Raw genomic sequence first — 20,792 nt, 5'->3', positions numbered from 1 at the left:
TGTTAGAATAACCCAAGTGTGAAATACTGCCCTGTCCTCTGTTCTCCCAYCAGCAGAGAGATTTGAGTAGATAGAGGTGCAAAACAAGTGATTCCATGAGAATAGTAGCTCAGTAATTTTTCATTTGGCAATTCCTGTGCATTCATGCTTTAGTAGTATCCACTCTGAGAGCACGATAAAAAAGAGGAACTTATTTACACATGGCATTGAGCTGTCTTGAATGCAGTGGTTTTGCTACACAATTAGAATTTAAGTAGCTGTGCACCAGGAAAAGATGGAGTAGTTAATGGGGCTGTTGGAATATTTCCCCAAGTCATTTCATAGTCATTTGATGAAAACAGGTGATGCTGTTTCCACTGCTGATTCTTGCCTGAAAATAGTTCGGATGTGGAGATTTCTGTACCAATATTTCACCGTGTGGTCTCTAGCTTGCATAGCTGCAGCTGGAAGGCTGCTCTTTCTTTGAGGATCTGAAACCAGTCCTTTCTACCATAGGCACTATTCCTTGTAGGAGAGAAAACCAAAGCTTACCTTTGCAAGCTATTACAGCCTGATCAGTGCTATTAAAGACTTTACACTGATCTRTAAGCCATCTAGCAGAGCTGCAGCACACAACAACAAAAAATTCTCTTGCTAGTGTACTTGTTCAGCCTCCCAGAACAACAATAATTGTGGCTAAAATACTGTTATTATTAACTGAGACCATGTGGAAGGGAAAGTTTGCTTGCAAAGGAAACGGYCTGCTCTGATGTGCAAAAAAATGAGCAAGCAGTCATAAGTGAACGGAGACCTCCTGAGTGAGCTCAAACACTTAAAAATTAGTACATGGAAAGCAGAAGCAGGAACGGGCTACCCCTGGAAGAATGTAGAAGCATTGCCTGGGCAGGCAGAGATRGAATTAGGAAAGGCCAAAGCTCAGCTGGATTTGAAACTGGTGAGGTATGGGAAGGCAGTAGGGAAAGGCTTCTGCAATTGCATTGACAGGAAGACCAAGGAAAGCGGCCCAAAGCTAAATGGGACTAATGACCTAGTAACAAAGGACAGTCTTTGCCTTGGCTTTTGTGGTCGATGTTTGTGCCTTAGTAAGAGAGTTTAATGGAGAGAGGTACTGTCCACTGTAGAATAGGATGGGGTTAGGTGCAACTTAAATAATCAGACATGTTCAGATCCCTGGATTCGAAAGGAGCTGGCCTGTATCATTGTGAGGCTGCCCTTTATTATTTTTAAAAGGTCATGGTAATCCAAGGATTAAGCCAGATGTCATACTCACCTTCAAGAAAAGACAAGAAGGATGATCCAATGTACTTATAAGCTAGTCAGCCTCACCTCAGACCTCCAGGAAGATTATGACAAATTCACCTAGAAGTAATTTTCAGACACATGAAGGACAAGAAGGTGTCTGGGAACTGCCATCACAGGTTTAAAAATGGGAAATTGTGCCTTACTTTACTTGACTGTCTTCTATGATGAGATGATTGGCTCTGCGGATCAGAGGAGAACAGCACATGTCATTTACCATGACTTTAGTAAGGCTTTTGACAATGTCTCCAATGGCATCCTTGCAGCTGGATGGGGAAGATATGAACTGAATGAGTGGACTATAAAGTAGGGATGGAAAAAATTGTCCAGACCATCAGGCTCAAAGGGTAGTTGTCAGTGGTTCAAAGTCTCTCTGGCAGCCAGTCACTATTGAAAAATAATGTTCCAGGGTCGTCAGACACTGGAACARTTTGGCCAGAGAAATTATGGAATCTTCATTGCTGGATATTTTCAAAACCCATCTGGGTGGAGCTCTTTGCTTTAACTTTGAAGTTAGMTCTGCAGAGTGCTGAGGGTTAGACTGACGGACCTCCAAAGATCCCTTCCAACCTATGTTATTTTAAAACTTGATTATTTTTCTAGAAATGYTAGTTTGGAATGTGTGTTCACAGTCTGCTGTGACAGAGCTACACCAGGAAAGCTGTGTGGTGTAGACTGGTCTAAGTAAATGGTAAATTGCRGAGGAAAACTGTCTAACTTCAGTTTAAAAGTACACAGGAAATATTGACTATGTCTAGTGACAGTAGCAGAGAAAATCAAAATTACTTTCTGTAGAAGTGGTTTGCAAGACTGTAGAGAATTCCTCTGAGGATATATATAATMTCAGGAACTGTTGCACCTGTGAAGAAACGTTACAGTATTGCCCTTAGGGTCTGTTGTTTGTGCTGCTTATACATGTGTTCAGAATGCAAGATGAGTGTAACAAATACATCATCATGCATAAAATTGCTTGCTTTAGCTCTACACAAGTTAAAGCATTAGCTTCTAAGCAGTGAAGTCAAATTAGGATTTTGTTTTGATATGGAAATTRCAAAGTCCTCTGTAAATATTACCACATTAGAAATTTGTTTTAACATTTGTCAGAAGCCACTTGGTCTGAAAGATCCAAAAAGGGTGATTAGGAAGRAAAAAAAATTGTTGTTAGGAAGCTTAAAATCATGATGTAGGACTCACAGCTGCAAGGGAGAATTATTAAAAGGTTAAAAAACACTCCTCTCGTGGTTTTTAAATCTTGCACTACTAGCTCTTGTCTGTTCACYGATTAAATTAATAAAACTCTGCTACATCTCAGTTGATAAGTGCTACAACCATTTAAGGTGTTAATTGGTGCCATGACAAATTTTGATGAGATGCACCTACAGATCTGTAATAATCTTTCATTTTGATAGGTTCTCTTCATAATAATTGTCATAGTTCGGCTCCTGCCCTCTGACTTTCAAATCCTTTGAATTTTTTCCTGACAGTCTTTATTTCTGTACTAATGACTGTTCCTATAGTAACGAAACTGAAAACAAAAGTTCAGAGTTTTGTAGTTTGGATTTTCAAAGCAAACTACTCTGTCTTCTTCAAATATGATATGCATTATAACAGAAATATAGCCATTCATTTACAGTCATCACATGCTTTTATAGAAAATGCAATGTTTATAGGCATCTAAAATTGTAATAAAAGGTGTAATTATAGTTTAAATCTGTCCTGAGGAAGGAGCATGATTTTTCTCTTCTAATGAGTTGATTTGGAGATGGTAGGAGGAGCTGCTCATTTTCTCTAATACTGAGAAGGTAGAATAAATAGTGCACTCTGAGTATTGATACATGTGACAACAGATTAAGCCCAAATTGGTGTCATTCTGTCTTAATACTCTGGACTGAAGGCTGCAACAGTTCTGGAATTAGTTCACAAGCCAGCCAGCCCTCCCACTTGTCACTACCCCTGGGATAGGGGCCAGGTAGGCAGCTGGGGCCAGTGACTACCTCATCTCTTCAGCTTAATCCGCTGTGGTGGATGTGTTGACACCCTCAGTTACACCTGCTCAACCGTATTATTGCAAGTACGAGTTGCACAGAATTTAGCTCTTCCTAAGACTTTAGTAATTTGATGAATAAGTGTAAGTAGAATCCAGCATATTCTCCCTGAAGGATTAGAAAACAATAAGAACGCTTACTGTTGCCATTAAGTCAGCAGATTTGAGTGATGGAGGACAAGTCTGTTGAGTAGGAAGTCACTAGTTTTACATAGCTGCATTACAAAATAAGATGTGTGACAGAAATAGTTTATTCTGTAGAGGGAGGATGTTAGAGCTTCAATAAGTTCTTTGGGGACTTTACTATTAGTGTTGATTTTTAAATAAAAAGCACTCAAATATTGACAGTATAAAATTGAAAAGTAGTATTGTTTGATCTTTTTTCTGCATAAAACGATCTCCCTCCAAAAATCACTTGTACTCTGGCCTTCTGCATGATTGCAGGATTGTTGCAGATGGAGCTAAGTGCAGATTTCATGAGCTTCTGAACTCAGTTGACAGTATCTAAGGTGTTATCTGAATTTTAGGGCACGATATTGGACTCTGTCTTTCTAAAGATGTAGGATGGAAATATATTCAGTGAGTTCCCTGCCCTTCTTCTGAGTCCACTATTCATCACTGTTTCAGGCTACACAGAGTTCTTCCAGCCAGGTTATTTGCAATTGTAGCAAAAGTCTAACTACCTGCCTTGCCGGGAGCAGAACCTGGGGACTGAGGACATGGCACGGAGCAGGAGTTGCGGATCTGTCAGCCACACTTGCACCTCTAGCCAGCACATTCTCTTGTGGAGAGAGATTATTTATCATCAAGATTAACCTGTATATTAAATTTAGTGAAAAGCAATAGCAGGATTACACACCTCATGGCTGCCACAGCTGATCCTTCTGTGAGACGTTGGACTTCCCAGGTGGGGTCCCACCTGACATGCAGCATGATCAAGAACTGCACACAAATAAGGCCCCAGTGACCGTACTCCAGCACGGGTACAAACAGACTTCACAGGCAGAGATACAGATGTATCCCATTCCAGCTTACCGTTTGAAATGCGGTGGGGCACTGAAAGAAACTGAAGCAGCAGCATCGTTTAGTGTGCTGGAGGAGTGTGCCTGTCTGAACATGGCTTAGTTTCCCTTGTTTCGGGAGGTATTTATAATGCCAGGCCATGAGTTTGTGTTGCAGTGCTTAGATCGGAATTGTATCAGGTAGGATGCGCTGTGGTGTCTTTGCAGTTCCCTTCTATAACCAAGCAGCTGATGCCCCTCTTTGGAGGGGAAGGTTGTAGGTGTGCGTGGTTTTAAGGTAAATTAAAGTGTAACTGTACGTGTGACCATGAGATGGAGCCATCACAGCACTAGCAAAATCATTCAGCGCATTGGGAAAGTTCGGCACAGGGCTACATTTCTTTCTGAGCCCTGTGTGTATTGGACAGATTCTGCCTTTCTCATTTTGGGCATTTCTCCATTCTTCTGTGGTCTCCCACTACGAACATTTTTTTCCCACTATACTTGGTAATGTATTTTGTATTGCATTTTTATAGCCTCTGTCAGCATAAACAAAAATTGGAAATGCTCATTGCTACATTCAGCTTTTAGTAACTTGGCATGTGATCTGAACTAACTCTTTGTCATTAAAGATAAGTGTTTCTTGAAAAATTGCTTCCAGTTGGGAGTGTTGTATGATTTTGATGTTCTGGCTATTTTGTTATTGTTTTTTTAGATGGCAACAGATGTAACTTTTAATAACTGTTTTACATCTTAAGTACTGAATAACAGGAGAAAAAAATGTATTATTCTTCATAATTTCTGTAGGTTGTGGAGTAAAACAAGGCTTGCTGTCTCTTGAAGCATTTTTACACCCATTTTGTTGATGGAATGACAAGGCTTTTGGTTARGATTTTTCATTTTACAGTCGACTCAGAAGAAAATTATTTGAGGTTGCATTGCCTCCTCCTTTTAAGATACTGTATCTTGTTTTTACTCACTAAATTTGACTTTCTCTCACATCTCCGTAAGTTCCTTTAATTTATTTCTAAGCAACAGGCAACAGAACTTTCAGGCAACCTGCAAAATACTGTTCAGAAAATATTTGTAGAGATGCCTGTATTGTTACTCTTACTTCATATTGTTGATAAAATTGGATAGTATTATAGAGACCTATGCTGCCTAGTGACAGAATGATTTCACTATGTGCTGTTACTTGCCCAATATTTAGGAGTATGCAAAATATGCAAGGGAGAGAGTTCTTGTTCAAGCATGAATATGTTGAAGATAAAGTATGAAGCCTGCTGCTTATTCTCTCCCAATTAAAAGCTTTTCTTTCAAGTATCTCTTTAGTTCAGAGTCATGAAAAGCATTTAAAGAACRGCAATTGGAAGTTATTGGCTTTAATTCATTTTATAAATAATTTGATTTATGAATCAAATGATAATTTTATTACATTATTAAATTACCATGTTTTAAATTACGAGATAAGTTGTCCTGTATTTTATATTTAGTAATAATGTAAAATACTAAATTGACTCCAGAAAACTGAGTAGTGTTTTGGATTATGCCTTTTTATATGTGAAATAAAATACAGATGCTATTTTAGTATTTCTWTTTTAGGTGGATGGATTTATTGTAGCTTTCTGAAAGATAGGCAAATACAAGTGATGCATTCTTTGTAAGTTTATTTTGATAGATATTTGGAGCTTTCTTAAGTAGAAGTGTGGGGGATGATTCAGATTACTTAATGTTGAGCACACATATTAGAGAGGTTTACAGTCAGTAATAGCCAGCACTGATAAGCAAGTCCTCCAGAATGATGGTCCCCAAAACCTTTGTACCTGAGGATCCTTGGAGAGGATTCCCCAGACTCAGCACCTTCTGGRTCTGGCTCCATACCTCTTCTCTGGTCAGTAGTGCTCCTGGTGTGGCCACCACAACTGCCTCACCTTTCTGACCTATTGAGTGGGCACCAAAATCTGTAGAGATTAATTACATTGATTTTTTTCAGTGAAAACAATGACTGCCACCTGAATCAATGAATCAGGAATGTAAGGTCACTGAAAGAAGGTGGGAGCAGTARTGTATCTGTCAACCAGAGTAGTATTTACTTAGAATTTAGTTCTTGCTGAGTGTATTACTGCCTTTAGTTCTGATGCTTTTATGGCTGTGTTTGTCTCCATCATATACATAGCTGATAACTTGCTCTTCCTGATGTAGATTTTACTAGAAAACTTAAGTTTTAGTATTTCAGATGCTAAATAAATTGTTCCGCTGACATGTAAACTTTCCAGCATTGCAATCTTTTCATGTGTTTTTTTTTTCTTATAACTAGGTCTTGATGGCTAGTTCTGTAAAGGGCAAGGCATGCAAGTGCTTATGTTTGTTCAAGAAACTGTATTATCTCAGTCTATAAAAAGAAATGTGCTGTGAAATTTTGATTTTTTTTTTTCTGAAATACTGTGATCCTCAGAGAGAAGTTAGAATTAAGCATTTATAAAGAATTCAGGCCAGGTACTTGAACACTTYTATAAATAGGAATTTAGTTCAACATTAGTGAACTTGCAGAGTTTGACAAGAAACCTTAGTGTATTATCCATATTTTTATTTGAAAAGTGATGTTAGAATAACTCGGTACTAAATCAGGAGGCGAGAATGTGTGCAGAATACAGATAAATATTTATACTTGTCAACTAGCCGTCATGAATAAATGCAGAAAGTGTTYTGAATTTCACAGGTGACAACCTTTTATATATAGTCAACTTAAAATTCTTTTTTTAGTAAATAATTGTRCCTAATTGGCTCAATATCTGAGGCTTATCATAGAAGGAGCTTTTCRAAGCTGTTTTTGATGGACCAGTTTCTTTTTCCTTCCTTCCTTAGGGAGCCTTTCCATAAGCTGTTGGTTCAAGGACTTATCAAGAATCAAACATTCAGATTAACAACAACAGGCCAGTATCTGAAGAGAGAGGAGATTGATTTCACTGGTAAGAGACTGTGTGGGAAAACCAGCACGGGTGCACTTGGAATGGAGAAATGCAGTAGATAAAAATGAATCCTTGTAATATTTAAACTAGAAAGCAGGTTCCTGTGAGCATTGAATTCATATGTCTAATGCCAAGTCCGTAAACAGAGACAGTACTATAATTCAGTGGCTTTTAATTGCAACCAAACACAGAAGCAATACTATGATACTATTTTAACTTCAGTGTAGTCAGAGTCCAAAGGATTGGAAGTTGGTTTTGTTAAGATGGTGCTTAGCAGGTTGCTGAATGGAGCCAGTAGTCCCAGCAACTAGACAGCCTACAGAAACGCCACTGAGAGGGGTAACACGGTTGTTGGCGAATTCAGTAAATGCTAGGTATAAATATCACAGATACAGAAAGAAGYATTGTTTCTCCAGCTGTTTCCAGCACTTCTACAGTATGAGGTGGATCAACAGCCTTTGAGGGGCTGCAGCAAACAGTGTGACTTGGTCGTACTTGCCTCCTTTAAACACTCCTCTCATTCACCTTGTTACCTCCTCTCTTCTGCATACAAAGCCAGTATGAAAAAAATCATACGTTTCCTGCCTGCTGTCCTGACTTCTTTCAGAGGASCTCAGGGCTTGTCTGTAGCAGGTGTTTTTGGTCTGGTATGCCTGTATCACTGTAGATCTCCCTCCTTGTTCCTAAATACATGCAATATAAGGCAGTTTCTTATCAGGATAACTTGCTGAAATTGAAACCTATAAACCTAGAATGTTCTTTGTGGTAAAATATGAAAGAAGGAACCTTTGGGGAGGGAAGAGGTATTTTACTTATTATAATAGGTTTTTCCTCTTTAAACTGTTTGGAAACCTCCCCCCACCACCCAAAAGGGAAATTCTTGTCTCTTAATGTGCTTAGAGAACGAAATCTGTTGCTGTTACAAATGAACAGAATCTGCTTTAAAATTTTTGTATCTGTTAATATTTAGGGACTGAACCAGTTCACCTAAAAACTGGTGAGAAGATCCAAGTCACCTGGGAAAAAATGAGCAAATCTAAGCACAATGGAATAGACCCTGAAGAATTAAAGGAGGAGTATGGCATTGACACCATACGTCTTTACATTCTGTTCGCAGCTCCTCCAGAACAAGATATTTTGTGGGATGCTAAAAGTAAGTCAGACTGTTTCTATTGTTTTTTTTCTAGTTTGTTTTTTTTAAAACAGAAGATAAATACAAATCTTGTTGCCRAAGTTTTAGTATAGTTGAATCAGAAAAGTTGGTATAATAAGAGAGTTTTAGTGTTTGTTTCTTTTTTTAAAAGTGGGTAACACAACTGTCTCTGAGAGGAAAGCTTGCAAGATTATTGCAATGGACTGCATGTTACAATGCCTCTTTCAAGCCAAAACCAGCTGTATGGAAAGCACTTTTCCATCAGTATTTTCTTCTGAAGTAATGAAAGTGTGTAAAGCCTGGATCTCATTTTCTGATCAATTACAATAGACTGATTGAAAATGATTATTTCAAGATTTTCTCCATTTTAAGATTCTTTGTTTTCATCGTGTTTTCATCATGTCAGATTCCAGATAAGATTTTGCAATATTAAACKATTTAATCTACACATATGTATGCAAGTATGCAGTGGCTTTTATAAGGTGGACCAAGAAATATGAGTTGGAAGAATCTCGTAAAAAAAGATAATCAGAGTTCCCARTAACTAAAAGAGTACACACACGACATACTTCTATGAGTTTAGTTCCATCTTTGAACAAGATATTATTTAGAAGTTTTACCTTTGTGCACATTTATTTACTGCCAMCATGCAGTTTGTCACACTAATAGTTCTTAGTTTTAATTTCTATTTATTAACTACCATAGATCATACATTTTAATGTAGACTTGGAGCATACATTTCAATGCAGCTCTCTTGTTGCTGAGGACTATAATTAAACGTTTCATACTTGGCTTAAAAAATAGTCCCTCTTTTGTCTTCTTGCTGCTTTGTTTAGTTTTTACTAAGCATTATTTCATTTGTCTGCTGTCACCCTTTACATATGCATGTAAACACATACTTTCATTTCCAAATTACTGCCCTTTTTTGATTATGTACCTGAGGAATGGGCTGTATGACTTCTCTCTGTTTGCTTTCTATCACCCTCCGATCGCAACTAGGCATATGAAAAGGTAATCACTCTTAAAAGCCCAGCTGCTTGGAATCAGACTAACTCCTGGGTCCCTAAAGGTATACAGGTGCATAATTCTCACCAAAGCAGTTAATTCAGTGATCCCCAATCTTTTTGCTATGTTTTTCCATCTTGAAAACAGAATAATGAAATTAGTGTGAGTGCCAWAGGTACAAAGTGTTAGTTGCAAAGTATAACTAGAGCTTGGTGGTTATACTAAAACATTCTTTAAGAAAGCTAAGCACAGATAGGCATAATGCTAGGAAAAATGCATTTAGTCATTCAAACCAAGCTGTTTACCAACTGAGAAATACAAAGAAAGATTTCACGGGGTCACATCTTGATAAAAGAGTATTGGAAAACTTGAACACAATAAGATGGTAGCAGCCTTACAGATATTTCTGGGGGCTGGGAGGAAGCGGGGAGAAGGAGAAAAAAGCATGTGAAAAGGATTCCATAAACCTGCTTTAAACTCTGGCCTCTATTTCTTTATGGTAACAGAATAATTAACATTGGTATTGAAGAAATCAAATARCTAAATAGGAAATTGTCTCATTGGGAGACTAGAATACGCTGGTACACAGTTGCCATGATCCTTTTCCTCCCTGACTATGTTTTGACCAGCTTTTGAGGATTGCTGTTCAGASTAGGTTCACTGTCTTTTCAGTAGTGGGCTTGAAGGCAGAGTCCCACACCATTCCCTCCCCAGCTCCCCTGCGCACTGGTGCGGACAGGCAGTCTGGGAGTGTGCAGGACCAGACGTGGCCAAACTTACCCAGCAGCTTATTACACCTTTGGTGTAGTCCAAACAATGCCTATCCTACAGTGTCTGGATGATCTATGAGCTTCTACTATGAACAGGAGGGGGAAAGTTTGGGAAGTGCATCATACTTCCAGTCACGTAAAGGGTCATGTAGACATCGTCAGTGAGATTTTACTATTCCAGATGTGCAGAAGTCTTTCATCTAGTGCAGTCAGATAGGTAATCCCTGTGCTTTACAATCACTTACTGTAAGTATTATATACTATATGTATCTATGCCCATATATACATGTATGTGTGTATATATTCTTCCTTGAGTTTGGAAAACAAAAGCATGTAAAAGGATTGTTTTCTAGAGTTGTTATAACACAAGATGAGCATTCAAACATTGGCATAACATTGGGTTCTTTTATAAATTTAGCAAATGTTTTTAATATATATACGTTCTGAAGTCATTGCAGAAAATACTTTCATTTTGTATCATTGATTCCTTTCCATTGAATCAACCCAGCGTTATTTTAAAATATATTTTAATCGCATTGACATTTTTAATGCGCAATATAGGGATTTTTTCAGTGTTAAGCTCCATGGTACAGTTTCGATTTTGCTTCTCTTTAAAGGTTTGGCTTCATTCACCGTAACTGAAATCTGTTTATTTTTTAATTCTTTATTGAATTCAGCCGATGCTATGCCAGGTGTTCAGAGATGGCAGACACGCCTCTGGACCCTAGTAACCAAACTTATTGAAGCAAGGATGTCAGGAACCATGCCCGATCCTGAGCTTCTGAGTAAGAAACAGAAGACTGAAGCCAGAAAGATCTGGGAGCAGAAGAATCTGGTGATTTCTGAGGTTAAATGAAACACTTAAGTACTTTATAAATGTCTAAATGCTGCTGTTGCTAAAATGGTGCACTCAACTTACAGCATTGTTGGAGCAAAACATTTCTCCCAGATGAGTAGCTCATAAAATATTCTTTAAAATATTCTCTCTGTAAGTAATTTTATTTACCTGCAAATTCCATGGGACACAACCCATGCAAAGAAGTGAGGTTTGGTTTGGCAAAGTTTCTGCTGTGTGCTTCATTTAACAGATGAAGTGTTATGGCATTAAAATGCCTGGGTTTCAGTCTGAGTTTGGAATAACTCCATTTTGCAGTGATAAAGCTATAGGTGAGTTATGCAGATCATCCCTTTTAAATCTGCTTGTTTCACATCTCTTTATCAGATACGCTTTGTTTCATGTGAAGTGAAAAAAATTGTTGGAGAAATACATTACTGCATCCTAAAAATTTTTAGTATTGAATTAGTTGTTCATCTGTCCTGTGTTAAGTCTCATGCTTTGATTAGTATCAGTTCAATTATGCAAGATTCAGAGGAAGACATAAATGCCTGTAAAATTAACTTAAAATATTTTTCTGCGCATAGAAACTTACCCTGTTTTAAATTCTGTGGCCAGGGACCTTCCAGGTCCTTTAATGGACTTTTGCATTGTATTAAAGAGCTTTCACTGGCACTACTGGATTTACAAGTATGAACACTATTTTTAGGGGCAAAAGGAAGCTATCTTACTAAAGGACATAGAGAGTGTTTGCTAATACACAATTCTAATTGACATTGATTGAAACTTTTAACATTTTGAAACAAAGCTGGTCAACTGCGTTTTTTTACATGATTCCTATTTTTGCACACACATATGGTGGTATATGATGTGATATGATATGGTATGATGACTAAGTGATTTCCATGGGAGAATTAAGATAGGCATATTTCACAATTTGGAACTGATCAACAAAAATTATTTTTCATTTAAAATCCCAATATTCCATGTTTGAGAATTTTAAGTAAATAGTGACAGAATTTTTCAGAACTTTTATTTTTCTTTAATACAACCAGGTAACAGAGTATTTCACAAAGGATCATCTGTTCAATGCAGCTATTTCTCGACTGATGAGCCTCAGTAACATACTCTATGTAAGTATGCAATATGAATGAACGTTTGTTTCTTTCAGTCCCTGTTCATATATGTTTATATACAGAACAACTTGAACCGAGTCTATCATACCAAAAGTTATTTACTGTTTTTACCCTTGTTACTGACTTCAGAGCCTCATGGACTTCGGTTGAATTACTCATTTCAAAAGTAGTACATGCTAGTATCACTGTAACCCCTGAGTGTACCATGTTTTCCAGGAAGAGCTTGAAAGTGTTAGAGCCAGTAGGTTCTGATGTTTACATCAGCATCCTGAAATTTCAAAAGGATACATTTTGCTTTGTTCTGTTCTTTGTTCGCTTCCGTTTTAAACAAGTTGCGTAGGTAGTTACATATAACAGTACCTTATAGAATTACTAAACATACTGATAAAAAAAGTTATTCTTTACAGGGAAAATCACACATAATCTTACATTCTTTAAAGAGGAATGCTTTCACCTCTGAACTATCTGCTAGTAATAGAGCTTGCAAACTCCCTTTTTAAAACAAATGTACCAATAGCTTTCATTTTTAATGTTTTTAATTTAAACTATTGTGGTGTTTGTCAGCCAGGGACAATAGGTCAAATAAAATAAACTATTATCTTATATTTTATTACTGCTTTTACATCTGATTAAGCAATCCTTCAGACATATAAATGTAACAAGATCCAGACCAGAAATCAGATTAAAAATTAGGATTTTCCAACTTTTTATTGAAATAGCATTTTTTACCTTATTAGATTCTGAGGAGTTTATTGACAAATTCAAGGAACTTAACAAAAAATAAAGTAGGACAGGCACAAGTGGTGTAAAGGAAATAACATAAGTCTGGGAGACTGTATGGTGTTGGGAAGGTGATACAGAATCCTTTATCTCCAGCTCAGTGATTCATGTGCATTTTGGACTGGTGGATGGTGATGAGTGAATATGAAAAGACCAGAGTCATACAGACAGCCAAATGTTTGAACGCTGCACTATCTTCTTTGTCACATCAGTATCTGTGAAGAACAAATTTCCTTATAACATGTTGATACTTCCTCTTTCAGTCTTATTTGAAAGGAGGAAGTGGGGAGGTGGATGAAATTTAAAAATAGAAAACAGGTAGTAGTTACTAAAACTTACTCAAATCTAGTTTGCACTGACCTCAATATTCAACGATAAAGTCGCAATCTGACAGCTCTACTGTAGTCTGCGTCAAACAAATCACTGGTTTTGAACAATTTTGTAGTAGACAGGAACTGGTGTCCATCACACCCACCAAATAATTCCCCTTAGTTGACATATATTGACATTCTTCTGTACTGTTTTATTAGAGAAGCAAGTGACAAAATAAACACAGAATCTGAACTGTCCTTATCATGGGGTGTAATCTCTCGGGGTCAAAACAGAGGCAAAGAAAGAAAAAGCTGCTTTTGGTGCTCCATCTTCTCTATTATGGTACAATAAATACAGGAATTAAGATTCAGATTTTGTCAATCTGGCATCTTTTCCAAGAAACTGAAAATTATCTTTGCTAAAGCAATCTGAACATCAACAGGTGAAAGGTTGCTTTGCACTTTCCTTTCCCAAGCAGCACTTCGGTTCTAAAACCTCACTGGTGATAAATTCAGCTTTACTTAAACCTCTGGGATTCTGTACAACCAAACTTTATCCCTATAGAAAACATACTGCATTTATCACAGATTTACTCTTTTATGCAGGTATTTCACCTCTTCTCAGATAGTTCTAATTTTATCCAAGATTGTATTTCTAGCAGTGGCAGTATTCAAAATGTTCTCCAGGACTACAGTCATCCACACAGATCTATGTCCAGGCCGCTGTACCAGAGCAGATCCCTAAGGATCTGTCAGCTCTTCCAGAATTAGTTTCTAAGCTTGCATCTTTTTCATAACAATGTTGGCATTCCGTGATCAAGAGTTGCAGTGGCTTTTATTTTAGTTCTCCATACATTTTCGTAGATTTCTAATTTATTATGAAATTATACTATTCTGATCATATGCAGTAAAAAACAAAAATGAATGTCATGTCTTCTCTCAGCTAAGCTAGTTCTCTCTCTCCACAGGAATATACATATTTACTTTTTTTCTTTCTTTTTCTTCTGCTTTTTTGCTTAGCAAGCTTCTCAGCCTCTTATTCTCCACAGTGCAGAATTTGAAGATGCTGTGGCTACGCTCTGCATTATGGTTGCACCTATGGCTCCACACATTGCATCAGAGATGTGGAAAGGTAATTATATAAATATACTTTTTATTGATGTTGCAAGGGGAAAAAGACAGCAAGTTTGCAAAAATATCTTTAAAATAGTGTATGTGACTTGTACTTCAACTCTGCATTTATTTTGTCACCTCTGTCACATGTTGTCAAAGACAGAGGTTTTATAATGTCTTAATGCCCATCACCTACTCGTAATTTCTAAACAAACTTGAAACTTATGGTCTTACCAGATCTCTCTGCTTTTAGTTTCTTTCTCTTTACATCCAAAGATGGTGTTTTTTGAAAATAGGCAGAGGAAGGGAGAAGGAAGAAAAAGAGAGGACCTGCATGAGGAAGGAACTTGTATGTCTGTGACTAGCCATCCTTTCATAAGGAAGGAAGTTTTAAAAGCTGAACAGACCTTTCTAAAAGAACTGTTCTAGAGTCTTTGGACTGGAAATACTTTCTTTCAGGAACTGAAGCTAAGAAGACCATGTCATTGACTGTGTACTACAAAGACTAAAGGAGTGTTAAGTGCAAATACTATTCTGGTAATATTCTCTAGAGGCTGAGGGACATGATGTTGTGAATTAACCTCTCAGGGGAGAGTGGGAATGGCAGACAGGAAATCTTTTTTTTTAATTCTATCACAGCTGTAAACTTTGAGGTCTGAATCCCAAGTGGACTAAGTTGTGTGATGCTGCTACAGTTACAACCTGCAAAATAAAAGATGTACGTGCAAGGGTTCAGCAGTTACTTTAAAAGTTTTGTTGGAGGACGTTCCAGGACATGTGTGGGAAGATAGGAATATATTCTGTGTTAAGACTGGTCACAATTGCCGTGTGGTTTTGGAYCTAATGTTAGCTTTTGCATGCTATTTTAAAAGTTTTATTTCTCACGATCATCGTCCCAGATCTTTATGCTTTCAGGTTTTCACGGAGCAGGGATAGTAAATGGCTTAGATTTCAGAGCTGTACATGACAGTATAACATTACCAACTCCCAAAGCAAGGTTGCTTTTGAGCATGACAATAACATAGGGGCACAAACTCAGGAAATAGCAAGATATTTCTGTAACATGTTGCAGAAGTAGTCTTTCCATGTTTTCATTAATCATATATTTAAGATGTCTTAATGAAAACCTAATTGTTTAGAATAAAGCATGGCATCAGACATGATCCATTTGGAGAATGCTAATTTTAGTCAATATGCTGTTACAAAATGAAGTATCATGTAAGTAAAATTATACTTAAATGAAGTAATTGCCACAATTTGTGTTCCTCATTGCTTGAGATGGAGGCAAAGGTGGTCAGGGTTGGTTGCTTAAACATACAGTGCCTTGTGAACTGTGAAATTCAAATATGTATTAGGGAATACAGAATTATCAAATATACTTGATAAAATTATAGTGATCACTAGCATGTCTTTAACATAATTGGCCAAACATAAAACTTAATCCTATAGCATTCTGAATGTCTTCCCATATTACTAAAGTAACTGGAGAATAAGAATGCTAAGCATTTTCTGGATATCTCTCTGATATAAGAACAAAAAAGAAGCATAATAAAAATTGGGATTATACTGTCCTCTACTCCTGTCCATATTAGAAGATACAATTTTGTTTGTGTGACCCATAGACTGCACATAGTAATTTAGTACAGCTAGTGTACAAAAACATTTTGTAGTGATTATTGACCAGAGAATTTTATGACTGAATGTAAAAAACACATTCTGTGTTAACACAATCATCATTACATTTCATCAGCATTATTAATTTTATCAGGGGAATGTATGTACATTTAACTACTGCTCTGTTGAAAGAAGAATATGTTATTTAGAAAAAGGCAACATTTAGCATCTCTGGTTTAGGATTAGAACTTCTGGGGAAAAATGTCGAACTGTATTCTAGATATAGCTTCCCCAAGTTAATGTTCTGGTGATTAAGGTTTCTGAATCTGCGTTCTGGTTCTGCTAAGTGTTGTTAATCATCCGATATACCCAATTTCTTAAATTTTATTAGGTATAGGTGATTATCTTTTCTTATTTTAAATAATTTCAAAGCATAATATTTCAAGCATAAATTTCCTAAGTTCTGCATTTAGTCTTCCTTAGTGCTTCTGTTCTCCATACGTTGTCAGAATAAGTCTCTGTCTTTGTGCCTTGGCTTTATATCTGAAAAAGAGGGATAATGGTGCTTCCTGTCTTGTAAACTCTTCAGGAAAAGGACTTTGTATATTATTAGCTCTATAAATAGCACTTACAGCAGCAGACCCCAAGCACTAATGAAAGCTTTTGTCTGCCGTTGTAATGCAAATAAGAAACAACACATAAGCAACCTATTTATAATTAAATTTTGACATTTCATTCTAAAATGTATTGTACATAGCCTTTACTTTTCATTTGTTTTTAGTGTTGAAAATAGGGAACATTTTTACTTATACAGAGAAAAATGGAATACAGTAAATATGGAAGCCCTAAGCAGATAATGTAAGAACACTGACCTGATATCTCAAAGATGCTTCTGATGTAGTGTGTACATTTTAAATATAGCATAAGGTGTAATGTAAAATTAAATTGATTCAAGACATCAATTTTTGTTCTGCAGCTGAAAAATTATTATCCCGTGGAATTCAGTTTATATGTGACTGCCTTGTTTTCATGCACCCGGTAGAAATGAAGAGCTTGGCCTTTTTTTGAGCTGGTTGAAGAGCCTACTTAAGTATTGGCAGGGAATATTTCCAGTTTGAGTGAAGAGGAAGACTGCTTGAATGCAGTTTCATAGGTGCCTGGCCTTTCAGCAGTTGAACAACAGTAACTGAGAGCTTTGATACTGTGTGTGTGAAGTTTTTCTTTCTGCTGCTTAGAGGAGGAACGCTTCTTGGTATTTTCGTGTATCAACATAATGGTCTTAGTTGTGCAGGGTATTCACTTTGTTATAGTTTAATAACATAAAAAGCTGCTGTAGCCCCTCAGTGTGGGAAGAGTTCATGGGCTGATATCTTGGCAGTTTGTGAACAGTAACAGGATGAGGAAATCTGTTTCCTTCCTGAGACCTTGTATCTGAGGAATATACAGACACCATTCGAGACTTTTTCTTGTGGTTTGTTTGTTTGTAGTAGTACAATATTTTGCTGTCCAGACAAGGATATGAAGATATTGTGAGATGTTATATTTTTATTAGAGGTAGCACATGAAAGGTATATACTGATGATAAACATATCTTAAGATGTATTGAAATATAATTATTGGCATTTTTAATGGTATTATTGTCTTAATAATGTTTTAACTGTTATTACAATAGCTCTATTGCAAGAATGCTGTTGTTTGAATTCAGTCTGTGCTTGAGAAGGCTTTTTTGAAGATTAGAGCTGAATGGAAGCCAGTTAACATTGCAGATCTTCATGGAGAATCCGAATTCAGAAGTCTCTCGAAGTAAACTGTGCAAATACAAGAAGCCTTATTCAGAATAAAAACTTTACTTTTCCTCCAAGAAAATAATCCAGAATGAAGGATAATAAATTTGTGGGAGTGGATCAATTTCTGAAGGTTAGAAGAGATTCCCAATTCACGTGGAGCTTGCTAAACTGGAAACAAGTTCTAGAGTTGGCTCTCATAACCCAGGCTTTTCAGAAACCCTTTCTGATGTTCCAGATATGTCATTAAGGAACATATAAAATGAATATTTTATAAAATCTCTTCAGTAAATGTAAATTATGCCTTTTTGATCCACTTACTTGCTGCCAGTAGCAGAATACAAATTTTCTCATAGCTGTTTGGATGTAGCTATTATTATATTGCTATAATTACTTTTATATTGCAGACTGTTGCACATATGATTGACAGACATATTTCTTCTGGGCTGAAAAAAGGTACTTCTGATATTCCACTTGCCTGAATCTGTCCAGTGGGAAGATCAATAAAATAAAGTAGCAAAAAAAGTATATCAAGAACAAAGTAACACGATGACAATCCTGTACTTGAAAGAAGTTGCCAGACCAGTAAGATACGGATCCAGAATGCAGCTTGGTTAACTGTTAGAAATATCTGCTCTGAGTTCAAAAACTTTATCTGCTTATTTGCTAGTGTAACAGATTTTTACTTAACACAGATCTCTGTTTGAATTTTGCTAAATCCAACATCCAACTAGTTAATCAACATTTTGGTAATGCACTCTCATAGTCTCCTTATACTGCCTCTCTCAGATCTTCTTATATTTCTTGTTGGAAAAACCCTAGTTTTAAGCTGTTATATTGGCTTTGCTTCAGATGTCTTCATTAATTTCCTTTTCTTCACCTTTAGACTTCCTTCCTCCCCTTATCTTATACTCTGTAAATCTCTCTGTGCTGGCTCTTGTCCCTCACTGTGCCAGCCATTCCCCACTTCACGCGATAAAAGTTTTTTGCTGTTGCCTGCATAGTGTGGAATCAAACTAGCTGTACTGTTGCTAAAATTTCACAGATAAATTTTTCTAATGCTTTTGTCCGTAAGACTGGAATTGCCTTGCTGTCTTGATACATGATTGCCTCCAAATCTTCCTCCTTAAATCTCTCTTTCAAATGACAGTAACTCTTCCCCTAAAATGACCTCTTGGAGAATTACTATTTTTATGAAATATTTATGAGTCAAATAATATTAATAAAACATTGCCATGAGCTTAAATATTTTTGTATTTGTCCTGTCCTCCCACTGTAACTCTATAATAGTGTAATATAGTGCTATGTTTTAAATCAGGCTCGGATCCTATGAGTTACTGGCTAGGGAAACTTTGTTTCTGTATTGGCATAGTGGTAAATGAAAGTCCATTCAAGCAGATCCAATTACAGGATCAGGGCTTCAGACTGAGTGCAAGATTTGTCCTTGATCTGTCTCTAAAGATTGCTGCACATGTAAATGCTGCGGAAAATAAGCAGAAATGCACTCAGTTGGCTTTCTGCCCATAAAAACAAAACAAGTCAAAAAATACAAAGCAAAATACCTCCTGCTTCCTAACATGCTCTTCAATAGGTGCTCTCCAGTACAGCAAGATGCATAGGATTTTAATGTTTTCACAAGAAAGGTCTGTGAACTGATTGATTCTTAACTCGTCCAATAGTGCTTTTGTGCTGTGTATCAGAGGCAAGTGGGAATGCTGGACACAGGTTCTGTCTAGATCCTTTTAAGGGTTGTAGCTCTTCCAGCTAAGGACACTGAAGCTGCTGGTCTTGTTGCTTTTTGAAAATGTGAAACAAATCATGGTTGCATTTTCTGTGTTTTGGAGCTCACAAAATGTGAATTAAGACAGGAAGCCAAACAGGCAACATAAGTAAAATGTTCATTTTGGTTTCCTGTCAAACTGTATTTTCTGAAACTAGTTCTGTTGACTTTTGCACTTTTTTTTTTTTAATATGGGTGATCTCATGGCTCACTTTTGTAGCTAGAAAAGGAACTAAAAAGGTTGACATTGTACTGTAGTCAGACTTTATCTGCTTCAGAATATATATGAATTTTTTTAGTAATAGGTTTATTAGGGTTGACAGTCTTCACAGGGATTAAAAGTGACCCTGATTTTGCCTTCATAGGTGGAAACTCTTGGCTTACATCAGAAAGTTTTTTAAATAGTTTGAAGAATCCACTTCAACAGGAAAATAAGGAGTGGCTGGTATGCATGCTTTTGCCACAAGGCATGTGATCAGTTGGAAAGAAGTGAGCTCATCTCTATGTGCAAAAGCAAAAAAGGGAAGAACTTAGCAGCTGTTTTCTTTAAAGTCAACGTGAAAATGAATCACCAATGTGAAGGTTATTTTCTGCTCAGTTTCCTATCTTTTGGTGTTTCAGTGTCTGAGCTACTGTTGCAAGAGAAAAAATACAGTAGAAATCCATATCTATTGAAGTGTTTGATCAGTTATTTACCTAATAAGATTGTAACTGAGTTGTCAGTCTTAGGAAACACGTGCACATTCTTGCTTGCTGTTAGAAATAACTCCCACCAGTCCACCACCCTCTCAGCTTCTGAATCATTAGGAAAATAGCAAGATTGTGTGTCATTTATAGGAGTGCTTTGTTTCAAAAACACTGACAGAAATCTTGCAGATTTCATTTTGGAGGAAGTTGCTTTCTCTTTCTGTCTTTGGTATTATTCAGTATATTAGTCTAAGCAATCCAACCGGATAAATCCATTGATGTATCATGCACGACTTGTTTGTGCTGATATGTCTGTCTTTGTGCTGTGTTTCAAAGAGTTTTTGATACTTCAGTTGGAACAATGAATCTTGTGCTGATATGTTTGTTTTATGCTGTTGTTTGAGATTTCCTCAATGAGATAAATTTTCAGATACTCTCCAGATGTTACATTTTGCAATTCTGAATGAAACCTATGTCTAAAAAAAGTTTTAGTCTGTATTCTGATTCATAC

The 20,792-nt window shown here is 36.7% G+C and overlaps 1 protein-coding gene across 2 annotated transcripts in view; it reads left to right on the top strand.

Annotated features, from left to right (window-relative positions):
• LARS2 (leucyl-tRNA synthetase 2, mitochondrial) overlaps positions 1–20,792 on the top strand; it is a 92,254-nt gene that overhangs the window by 58,829 nt on the left and 12,633 nt on the right. Inside the window, exons 15-19 of one of the 2 annotated variants that reach the window (XM_085311889.1) lie at positions 7,210–7,313; positions 8,284–8,466; positions 10,919–11,088; positions 12,132–12,209; positions 14,324–14,435. In XM_085311889.1, the coding sequence (XP_085168015.1) occupies positions 7,210–7,313; positions 8,284–8,466; positions 10,919–11,088; positions 12,132–12,209; positions 14,324–14,435 (647 nt within the window). Of the gene's footprint in view, positions 1–7,209; positions 7,314–8,283; positions 8,467–10,858; positions 11,089–12,131; positions 12,210–14,323; positions 14,436–20,792 lie in introns of both variants that reach the window. The other variant, XM_085311888.1, reaches the window with a different exon arrangement.

The sequence above is a fragment of the Rhea americana genome, unplaced genomic scaffold (assembly GCF_003343005.1).
Source record: "Rhea americana isolate MKP2758 unplaced genomic scaffold, rheAme1 scaffold_35, whole genome shotgun sequence".
NCBI lineage: Eukaryota > Metazoa > Chordata > Aves > Rheiformes > Rheidae > Rhea > Rhea americana.
This window is presented reverse-complemented; position numbering and strand designations above follow the sequence as displayed.